This window comes from Chelonoidis abingdonii, chromosome 1, assembly GCF_003597395.2.
Source record: "Chelonoidis abingdonii isolate Lonesome George chromosome 1, CheloAbing_2.0, whole genome shotgun sequence".
NCBI classification, from domain to species: Eukaryota; Metazoa; Chordata; order Testudines; family Testudinidae; genus Chelonoidis; species Chelonoidis abingdonii.
This window is the reverse complement of record NC_133769.1, coordinates 351,071,136-351,083,146: the sequence shown is the minus strand read 5'-3', so window position 1 is coordinate 351,083,146 and position 12,011 is coordinate 351,071,136. Positions and strand designations below refer to the sequence as shown.

The 12,011-nt window shown below is 42.8% G+C and overlaps 1 protein-coding gene across 1 annotated transcript in view; it reads right to left on the bottom strand.

Moving 5' to 3' along the window:
- Nucleotides 1-10,931, bottom strand: part of RAB38 (RAB38, member RAS oncogene family) — a 31,150-nt gene extending 20,219 nt beyond the window's left edge. Inside the window, exon 1 of the mRNA XM_032804408.2 lies at nucleotides 10,683-10,931. Coding sequence (XP_032660299.1) covers nucleotides 10,683-10,887 — 205 coding nt within the window. The 5' untranslated portion in view covers nucleotides 10,888-10,931. The remainder of the gene's footprint in view (nucleotides 1-10,682) is intronic.
- Between the last annotated feature and the right edge of the window lie 1,080 nt (nucleotides 10,932-12,011).

Below are 12,011 nucleotides of genomic sequence, written 5' to 3'. Positions count from 1 at the left end.
ATCTAACTTTTCTAAGTGATTTTTAACTTGCTTTTTTTTTATTTTATCTTCTAAACCTACCCCCTTCCCATAAGCATTCACTATGTTAGATATTCCTTCAGACTTCTCAGTGAAGACCGAAACAAAGAAGTCATTAAGCATCTCTGCCATTTCCAAGTTTGCTGTTACTGTTTCTCCCTCCTCACTGAGCAGTGGGCCTACCCTGTCCTTGGTCTTCCTCTTGCTTCTAATGTATTGATAAAAAGTCTTCTTGTTTTCCTTTATGAGGGAAGCTGAATCTCTCAGCTCCCCAATTCCACTCTCTGCAGGCAACACAAGCATTCCCCACTGGGCCTGGCAGTCCTGCCTTCACTCTACAGGTTAGCAACTGGCACATTCCAATCCTCGATTCCTCCAAGCATCTTTCTGGAGTGTCTAGCTCGATCCACTTCTTCCAAAGACTCACTACACCACCGCTTACCAGTTCCAACTCAGATCTCTGCTCCGCTTAACACACAGGAGTTAGATATGTTAATGGTGAAATAAAGTATATGATTATTTAACAAAGCACAGACATTCAATTGCTATAGCAGCAAGAAGTAGAAATATTGGAAATAAATGGTGATATACAAAGTAACACATTCTAGAGCCTAGACTTAATTAAGCATATACTCTTGTGTCTAAGAAAGTATTATTCACCCCATACCCTTACAGTGCTTTACAGCTAGACAGGCTGTAACCCTTCTTTCCTGTGATATGCACATTGTCAGTTTGCTTCTTAGGTGAAGGTATGTCTTTTTGCACTCCAAGATATGCCACCTCATCCTTTGTCTTTATTCATAAATGGGATACCCCTCTGCAGTTTGTTCATCCTGTAGATTTCCTTCCTTGTAGAATTCAGTTTCTCAGTTTGTACCTGGCTTAGCATGCAAATAGTCATACAATACACAAGTGGTCAGAGAGGGAGATAGGTGTCAGTTACCTGCTGACTGAAAAGAAATCTCAGAGGTATGTCAGCTCCTGTTGACCTGCCTTATCTCCAAGACCTTAAGGGCAAAATTTTCAGTATGGATACATAACTCCTTAAATATTATCTATACATATTGTGACCAAGTTCCTCCTCTGCTTTGGTGGGTCCTGCACTTATTGGCAGATTTGCTCGCCTCACAGATTCACAGCAGTTTGGCCAAATTTGCTAGTGACTCAAACCTGCCTTTCACTCAGCTAACCTCTCCATTGGCCAGCATGGGGAAAGGGAGGAGAACAATCCCCACAGTCTCTGCTGATCCACCTAGTGGGTTAGGAGACAGGCCAGGGACCTTCCCCTCTGGTGAAACTTACAGTCCAGGCAATTCCTCCTGTATCCAATAGGGAGTTGGAGGGGATGAGGGGAACCTAGGCCCACCCTCTACTCCAGGTTCCAGCCCAGGGCCCTGTGGATCACAGCTGTCTACAGTGTTTCATGTAACACCTGTGTGACAGCTACACTCACTGGGCTACTTCCCCACGGCCTCCTCCAAACACCTTCTGTATTCTCACCCCAGGACCTTCTTCCTGAGGCCAGATAGCATTTCTACTCCTCAGTCCTCCAGCAGCACACCCTCTCACTTTCAACTCCTTGCGCACCCCTCACTAACTGAAGTGAGGTCCTTTTTAAACCAGGTGCCCTGATTAGCCTGCCTGTCTTAATTGATTCTAGCAGCTTCTTAATTGGCTCCAGGTGTTCCAATTAGCCTGTCTGCCTTAATTGGTTCCAGCAAGTTCCTGATTGTTCTGGAACTTCCCCTGTTACCTTACCCAGGGAAAAGAGACCTGCTTAACCTGGGGTTAATATATCTGCCTTCTATCAGTCTCCTGTAGCCATCTGGCCCGACCCTGTCACAATACATTTTGCAATGATTATGATGACCATTTGGCTATGGACTTTTGGTAGAGATCTCACATGCCACCCTTCGGTGAGCTATTATGCAGATATCTGGCCCAGGGGATCCCTGTAAAACCCTATGCACCTCCCTGTATCTGCTGCTGGTTGGCATCAAGGGATCCCTGATTCAAAGTCACTAATAATCAAAACAATTACTTAATGCAGAGGCTCTCAGAGTGTGCTCTGCTGGCTACTGGTGGTCTCTGAAGAGCTGGCAAGTGCTACAGTGCCGACCCTGCCTCCTGCTTCCAGCTGCTTTAACAGATGTCCAAGTTCTTCATTGCAAAGAAGAGCCTGGATGCACGTGAAAGCAGCTATTCACAAAGCAGAGACCATATTAGCAACCTCATAACATTAGGAGGAGGAAAAAAGAAGATGTGAAGAGAGTGCAGCCAATGGCTAAGCAAAGTAACCAAGACCCAGATCCTCAAAGGTATTTAAACAACTAGCTCCCACTGAATGCAAGGGGGGTTAGGTGACTGAATACCTTTGAGGGTCCAGGCCTAAATTCTTTCCTGGTGTTCTTTTTCCAATTACATTAGATGCCATAAGGATTTTGTATAATTATGAATGGGAAAGGAGGTTCTCCACAAACTACACATGTGTTTTATTAAGATGTGATCCTCATTAAGGAAATGTGATCCCTTGCATTAGTGTTTGAATGGTGCTTTGAAGTGGTGTTCTAGCTAGAGTGGGGAGCTAGACACAGACAGTCCAGTGACTGAGTTAGAAAACAGACCAGTCATTATGCACTCAGCAGCATCTCAAACACAGCCTTGAACATTAGAACCTGTTTTACTGCAAGAGGGAGTGTTGATCAAGACACCAGGATTATCTCCTGCTCCTCACAGGGTCTTTGGTTTCCTCCTTTACAGGGATGGGCAGAAGGGGGCTGGGCTGTAACTTGTCATGAGAACCAGCAGAAATTTAAGGAAAAGTTGCTTGTTTGGCTCATGGGTACAACAGTGCATCTCTTTCCAGATCACACAATTTATTTATTAATGGCCAGATTCAGAGTGTGTTTTACTCTACAAGCGACCCCCAATGAGCTCAAGGTACTGGAGTAAGGTCATATACGCCATGAGCAATCAGGATCTGAATACAACCTCACTCCACAAATGGTACCATTGGTCTCAGTGGAACCGCTAGTGAGGCTTAAGGTATCATTCGACACAAGTAAGGATAAAGGGCACTGAAATCTGGACTTTACTGATTTCTAAAAATGCATCCTACATAATCTCACCAGCAACCACATCATAATTTATACTGTAACCATGAACATGTAGCTGACCAGTTATACTTTAAAAACTGCCTCTGTATCTGCTCAGAGTCTGAAAAATATAAACCAAACCTTAAAACAAACACTCTCTGCTCCACAATTCTATCACCTATCTGGCTAGAGTCTGCGGAACAGGCAGGCTTTGCAGGCCATCACTTGAGCTATCAGCAGTGGAGGAAATTAATTCCAGAATTGAGAGCCCTCCATTAAAGACACCCTGCCAGCTGCTCCCAGACATTTAAATCTAGGTCAAGCAGTGTAGTTGATTTCGGCTGCAACAGAAGATCATGAAGAGAAAGGTGACTTCTTGGGCAGATAGTCCTGGGCGGACTGTGTACTACCAGCTCAGGGAGGCTAGTTCCTAACCCCATCCCTTCTGCCCGAGGCCCCGCCCAATCCACCAGAGCCCAGAACCCACCCCCCATGGCCACCAGTCCCTGCCTGAAGTTAGTGTCCCCAGCCCCGGAGCGCCAGGAGGATGGGTGGTGCATGCAGCCCCAGCTGAGGCCATGGCACGTGGGGACTAGGAAGAACCAGAGCAGGAAGCAGGAGGGGGCCTAGGAGCAGAGCATGGAAAGGGCAACACCTGGCTGTTTGGGAAGGCACTGCATTCTCCTGCCTATGATAACCACTGCCCGTGGAGATAGTATCCAAACACGCAGTGCTTTATAAGTCACTAGCACCCTTTTCAATTGCACCTGGAAGTGAAGTGAAGAGGAAGTCAAATACCGGAGGGCAGATATTTCCCTGTAGCCAGTTATCAGCATTCCCATATTACGTGATTTGAGCTTCAGTCAGCTCTCACTCATTCAAGCCCCTATATCAAATGCTCTTGGAAATCAGGGTCACTATACCACCCAGTTTTATTATTGTTGGTGGTGATGGTGTAGGAGTAGAAGTAAATCTGACTGTTGTCCACATACTAATGAAACTGAAGCCCAAACTACCTCACTTCCCTCCTCCTCCTCTCCTCGTCCACCCAGCTGCCTCATATGTATGAGGAACAGGGGGGATAGAGAATACATTGGGAGGGAAGGTTCGCTTCCAGGTGCAGTATAGCCTTGCCCAGTGGGTCAATGAAGGGTAGAACTTCACCCCAGTGAGGCAGTGTGGAAATAAATAAAATAAAATAAAATAAAATAAATTAAATAAAAATAAATTAAAGTAGAACTGCACCCCAGTGAGGCAGTGTGGAAATAAGACATGCTCATAGATGGGAACGCTAAGGATGTCTAGGGGACAATGTGACCATTGCAGGTAATAAAAGTGACAAAGGGTCTTGGAAAGAGTGGTATATTCTCAAAAATTACCATAGTTCACTTGGTTGTAACTCCTGGGGGCCTCTTGATAGGGATCCTGTAATCTATGTTACATTCTGTGTGTCCCCAGAGATCTTTGTCTCTTTGGTACCTAAGTTACATGTGTAAGCCTAGACTGGGCACCCCTGGCTCACAAAGTTGAGCATTTACTCCCAGAAGTAGTCACCAGTGGGCGTGAGTGTTCACCAGTGTAAGGTAGGGTTGCACATTCTAGCCTGTGATGTTCGTGTCCCCTGTGCTGTGCAGTCTTTCAAGGAATCTGTCAGCCAACAGTATGCAGACTGCCCTGCAACAGACAAGTTTGGGTTCATACTTTTCCAGAGAATCTCCATGGCTAGGAGATTGTGGAAGGTTAAAAGCCAGGTCAAAGCTGAACTGATCTTTCTTCCAAAGCTACCTCCACTCACCTCATTCTCTGTCACTGGTGCCACTATCCTGCTTCTCAGCCAAGCATGGGAGCTGGGAGTCATCTTTCACTCTGGCCCCTGTTTCCCTGCACAATTCCAGGCCATATCCAAACACCACTGCTTCTTCTGCAATAGCATTTCTAAAATCTAACCCTTTTCTTCAGCCCACACAGCTCACTCAGGCCATCATCTCCCATGTTGATTATGACAACATTCCAGCTTCCTTCATATCAAGTATAAAGCTTTTTGTCATCACCTTCGGGGCCTGTCACAATTCTGCTCTTCCCTATTTGTCCACTCTTGCCTCTTATAACATCACTCCATGACCCTTTTTACTCTGTCAGTGATGCCAGCCTTGAGCACCCATTCATTCACTCTTCCCACAAAGCTCTTTCACATGAAATACTCTTCTTTAATTGAGCCATAAAACTACTCTCCCCATCTTTTCTTCAATTCCCTTCCCAAGAGCAAGTTCTGCAGCACCTGTTGATGGCTACACTGAAGGACAGTTGAGGGAAGTCAATATTTATTTGTACTATTACAACAACAACAAAAAGAAAAAATGGAAATACATTCTAGGCAGAGCTAGTGGTGCTGCCTATAGTTAAGGTTTCCTGATAGTTTCCATTCGAAGATCCTGTTTTCAGTTGCCTATGTTTTTGCCAAACTTTAACAGTTTGGGCTGAAATTTCACATACAAGGTGTCTGCATCAGGCTGAATTTTCTTGGCAAGTATCAGCAAAAATGGTTTACTCATTTGCAAAAACAAGATTAGGGACTAATATGTTGTTTTGTCCATGTTACAGTAAATTTTTAAATCACTTCACTGAGAAGTCTCATGCTAGGTCATGGACATTCATTCAGCCTAAGAAATGCCCATCCCTTACATTAGGATATTGGGGGAAAATGCGGTTGTAGTGTATAGGAACCAGGTATTGCCCCTTTAAATTGTTTGTGAGGTCTCTGTATTCAGGAATTGAGTAGCATCTAATTCTTATACACTACAACAGTGGCCACATTTTCAGAGCTTTTGAAAGTCCACTTGTAAATTTGGGTACTGGGCCTCCCCTAATGAACAAGCTAATGGAAAGTCAGTGGGCTAGGGAGAGAAATATAAAGGGTCACTGACTAAATACATCAGGCTTTCCTGGTTCATACAATTCAGTTAGTGCCTGTCACCTTGTGACAGGCAAAGGGTCCCACAGATCTGAGGACTCATCTTTGCTTGAAAATAAAATGGTTGGTGATGAGGGAAATAGGAATCCTGTCCCATGGACTCTAAGGTAATGTGAGAATTCCACCTGCAACTTAAAAATAGTTGAGCCCAAATTCCCTTTTTTGCCCATATTATCTGGTGAGTGGGAGGAGTGATGGGTAGGATATCTCCTTCTACCTCCACTTTCAAGTAAAAATGAAAACAAAAAATCCAGTCTAAAACCAGGCTCAGGTCCATCTGCTTGCCGACCGGGAGCTACAAGAGATTAAATGTATTCCTCCATCCCTATTCATTCTCCCGGCAACCTTTCCTGGGAGAATGAACAGGGTCAAGAGCTTTCTTTCTCCAGGGAGCTCTGAAACCTCCATGCCCCTCCCCTTCCTTCACTCTCCCCCCATTGTCCCAGTAGTAGCTTTTGGTCTGGGACTTTCCACCTCAAAATGGTCTTTCTCTGGTTATGGGGAAGACTCTGCACCATTTAAATCAGTGGGAATTTTGCCATTAGCTTCAGTGGGGGCTGGATTGGACACTAAATTAGCATGCAGTGGATTTAGTCTCTGCCATCAACTGAGACTTGGGCAGCTTGGAAATCAGGCTGCAAGTACAGTGTGCTGGCCCAGGCCCACAGATGATGACAGATTGCATTACAAACCACAGACAGTCTTTGTGCAAGAGTGAAAGAAGAAGTGTATTTAAGGACATGGGGCTTCTTCTTTATGACTGCAAAGCAGTAATTTCAAGGGAGCTTAGCTGAAAAATCACCATGCCTATCTTCTTTGTGCGTATGTCACAAAATCTTTGGCATCCTACTAAGGGCATGATCTACTGAGGACATAATGTGCTCAGCATTAATGCAAGGCTCGTTTGCTCGTGATAGACCCTAACGCTGTTACAGACTTTACAGCTTTTTAATCATTTGAATAGTATCTGTGCGAATGTGTCTGTCTCTGAAGGTGAAAATGGCATGGATGGGAAACAAACCCATTTGTAACACAATGCTGCTGTCTTCAATATGAGGGGCAGACACGGGCAAAAAGTAACAGGAGCTAGGAAAATGCAAACCGATATATCGGAGGAAGAAATAATCCAACATGCATGTGCTCAGTGGAACAGGGAAACCTGGAAGCTATAATTCTGAAAGAGATCTAGGGAGTGATAGTGAACAGCAAATTAGACACAAGTTTGCAGCATAATACATTGTGGCTTCAAAACAGTTATGCACTGTATTTGCCAAGCACACCACTGCAGGCCAAGTAGATAATAGTGTCTATCTCCAAGGCTCTGATTCAAACTATGCCTGGTATTTTTGCTTTAAGGTTTAGGCACCACCTTCCAAAAGTATACTGACAAATTGGAGGGAGCTCAGAAAAGAACAACAAAAAGATAAGGGAGATGCAGGGACTGAAAGATTAACAGAGCTAATTATCTATCTCTTGGCTGATCAATAGCTAAAGAAGGATTGGATAACAGACTACAACTATTTGAAGGGTGTGAAATCCAAGTTGCAAGAGTATTTATGTAGGGACATACGCTGAAATATAACTACGAGTAATAGGCTGAGGTTAAGATAGGGAAAAGGTAGGCAGTGTATTAGGAAAAACTTCCTGGAGTACTGGTTTGTGGAATACCCTCCCCATGGATGTGCTGGAAACACACAGTTGCTTGGAATTTTTAGAACTTGCCTTGATTAAAACACTAAAGTCATAGATTTTTTAAAGGCCAAAATGGACCATTATGCTCACTTAGTCTGAGCTTTTGTAGAAAACAGGCTGTACAGCTTCACCTAGTAATTCCTGCATCCAGCCCATAACTTCACTAGAGCATATTTTTTAGAAAGGCATCAAGTGATGGAGAATCCACCTCATCCCTTGTTAAATTGATCTAATAGTTAATTACCCTCCTTGTTTAAAGTTTGTGCTTTATTTCTAGTCTAAATTTAATCCAGTTTCAGCTTCTAGTTATTAGATCTCATTATGCCTTTTTTTCTGCTACAATAAGAATACTAAAAGATATCCCATCAGGGATACTCCTGCAGTGGCAGGGGATGGCACTGAATGAGCTAGTTTTGTCTTTTCCATCTCTTACTTCTGTGTCTCAATGAGCTATACTGTGCCCAAACACCTCACTGGAAAGTATAAATTCATTCTAGAAATAATGCAGCCACTCGGGGCTCTCATCTCCACTGGTGCTGTAATAGAAATTATCAATGCTCAGCACCATTCAGAATCGAGCCCCATGCTACTTTTACTGCTGAGCAAATTATGGGCTTGATCCTGCAATTTACTACCATGTGTCACTCCACTGAAATGGACAATTGATCTAGTCATGCGAGTAAGCACCATGTTTGGTAGTATATTCAGTGACCACTGCAGTGGGGAGCGTATAAAACTCAGATTGATAAATCTGCAGGATCTTCTACTTTTAGTGTTACCCTAATACAAAGCCAAACCTATCCATTTGTTTTGTAGGATAAAGGGCATTGCTTCCTCTGCAAAGCTAAGCATTGCCTTATAAAGATATTTTCCAAAATGAGACCCAGAGCAGCTCTGGAATTTCACTTGTCCTCTTTTATACTTTGGATATTTGTATTTTGCTCGCAGTGGTTCTCAACAGCCAGAATAAAAGACACAAAATAAAATACTGCTTGTGTTCACTGCCCCTCCCCAATCAAATTTACTTCCCTCTGATTTTCAAGCAACTTGTTTTCCACACCAGCCAGCTGCCTTACTCATGGTAGCTTTAACACCAGAATTGTGCTGGTTTGAATTTAAAGTGTAGCTTACAGAAGTTATTTTCTATTTTACATTGGTCAGCAACTAAAACTCCTTCGAAGCCAGACACTAGAACTCAGATGGTAACTTCTGTTCGTTCTCGAGCACTGTGCTGACCTTCACTGAGATTTTTGGAGTTTAGCAATCCAGTTTAAGTCCTTTAATTCTCTCTGTCATGTGTGATCACTCAGAGATTGTGTTAGCCACTGAATACTACTGCTTGGTGTAATTGCTTTCAAACCTGCTGCTGCCTGACTGAAAGCTACATCATATGATCCAACAGCACATGATCAGCAGTTTAATATAGTCTTTGGAACAAGGCATGCAAAAGAAGTTTTTAAAAACTGTGAGTACATGTCTCATTAGAGATGCTGCATCTGTTTTTAAATAGTTTTAAGATTGTGCATAAACCATCTTCTGTGGTGTTAGTAGTTTTGATAGTAGTGCCAAATTCAGAGCTCAGATACGAGCTAGCTCATCTCTCTGTGCCAAATACACAAGCATATGAAATCCCCTCATTCAAAAAGAATGCTAAGAATTTTCTTATTTCACTGGCCTCAGTAGGTGTAATTCTAGAGTAAGTCAATAAACCTAAAATACAGGTCAGAAGTCAGAATGTAAGTAGAGCAGATAAAATTTTCTCTGCAGTTCCTTACTTGTAAAGGTAACTTCTTAATTCATTTGAATGAAAAAGGCCTTGCTTTGTGTTATAGTAGTATAAAAAATTCTGTGTTATAGCGGTAGTATTTACGGTTCCTCTCTCTTATATAGACTAAATGAAAAATTGGTACTGACATGCTAAATATGCTGTTGAGACATATTTACATTTTGCTCACTGAAATCCAGTTAATGGTTATAAAGAGAGACAGTGAAAATGAAAATTCATTATTTTAATTAGAAGCAAAATATAGGCCAATGCAAAAAAAAAATCTTTCTCAAAATATCTATTGCAATGATGTGGCCTTATTCTGTTTAAAAAATGGAAATAAAACAGGCATGATAGAATGTTGTTCCTTTTTTATTCTTTTTCTCATGATGCAGAATAATTTACCAAATTTTCTTTATATTACTGTAAAATGTCTAGGAAATATTAGTAAACCATTTATTGACAAGTGAGGTTATTCCTCAAATAGAAATAGCGATTTTTTAAAAAGCAGTGTGAATAGCTCTATTGGATTGCACCGGGGGGGAGGAACAGAAAGGAAAGAAATCAAAGAAGTTTGCTAAACTAACCCAACAATAGCCTTTCCTCGGTTAATAACTGCAAAAATCACATTAACAATCCTGATGAGCCTTTTCTTCCTCCAGAAAACATACAATGAGGAGACTATTTTTCCTACTCCCACCAAAAAACAAAACAAAACAAAACAACCCAACCCAAACCCCAAAACCTCTTAAGATTGTCAGGTAAGGTGGGTGAGAACAGTTTGAATGAGAGGGGAAAAAATCATAAAAGTGATGAGAGACTCTGTCAATGTGCTCCTGTCACAGTGTGCATGTACCTGGGTGGGGAAGAAGATGAGTGAGACTAGGCAGAACTGCCTTAGCACTGAATCCCTAAGGGGAGGACGTGCCCTCCCTCCTCCACCCTTGAGGGGAGCGCTGAAGTTTTGATCTAACCTGAGGTGTTCTCTCCTAGGTCTCCTCCATTGTTTTTAAAGCCTCAGGAGTTCCCAGTTCAAGGCTTGATGCTGTTTTGGGTTAATACTTTGTGCAATACTAGACAGATGTGGGGGCAAGGCAATTGGACCCCTCCCTCTGTCACTTCCCTTCCCCTCTGTACTAACCAGCAATATCCCAGAGCTGCAGCCGTACCACCGTCTCAGCATCCCAGTTGAGCACCTTCAAGGCAAAGTCCACCCCAATGGTGGCCCGGTAGTGAGGGGAGAAGTTCTGGTGGACGTAGCGCTTGATGATGCTGGTTTTGCCCACACCCAGGTCCCCAATCACCAGTAGCTTGTAGAGATGCTCTTTCTGACTAGGCTTCTGCATCTTCCCTGCTGTTGCTGCTCCCTGATTGCATGCTCTGCTGGTAGGATCCTGCCAGGCTGAGCGGGAGAGAGGGAGTGAGGCACCAGGGAGGGAAGAAGTGAAGGGAGGTGGAGGCTATCTCCCCTATCACAGAAGCAGCAATGCCCAGATCCAGCAGCCAGCAGAGCTGGATGATGAAAGAAACATAAGAGCAAATCAAGCAGGAAAACTCTTCCAAGAAAGTTTTTTTTTTTTTTTTTTTTTTGCAGAGTTCAGTGTGAGATGTGTCTGTGGGATAAGTAATACCATGGGGACTAAAGGGTTTGCATGGAAGATAGTGCAACAGACAGCCCTGGCCATGTTTCACTGCTTGTTGCACTGAGAATCCCTCATGTGTGAATTAGATTTAAGGCAGTTTTTAAGAACACTCATCCTTTAATAATGGATATTTTCCCCTCTGTGTGTTTCAACAAGCACACAAGACACCAGGCATTACAAAAAAAGAAGAAAAAGAAGTTTCCTTTCAGATCACCACAACTTGGCTAAGACCTGGTGTACACTTAAAAGTTTTACTGATATACCTATGGTTAGGGATGCAAGGTTTTTTTTAGCCACTAAAAGCCTTCATGTGGATGAAGTTATTCCAGTGCAAAGGTGACTTATTCCCTTTCCCGCATAGGAATAGTTATGCCAATGTAAAGCATCTTTATATCTATATCACTGCTTCCACATTAAAGGATTTGTACCACTTTAACTATACTGGAATAGTTAAGATTGTATACCATTTAAGGGTAGACAAGCTTATAGCCACTCCACACGACTGATTTAGTGTTGCTCTTCCTGTTCATAAAACTGGAATCTAAAATGAAACATGATGCACACCAGTTCCAGCAGCGTTTTCCTGGAATGCTGATAAACTTCACTCATGACAAACAGGACAGTATTTCAGAATATGGATGTGGGTGGTCATTGCTCTGTTTGCCAAAATCAAAAGCCCCAACCCTGCAAAAACATATATGTATGCTTAACTTTACATAGTGTGAGTGGTCCCATTTGCCTAGGCTAGGAGACCTAGGCTTTCATTTTGAGACCTATCATGGTAATCAGAAGTTAGAAATTGTAGAAAATTGATAAGAGAAGCCACA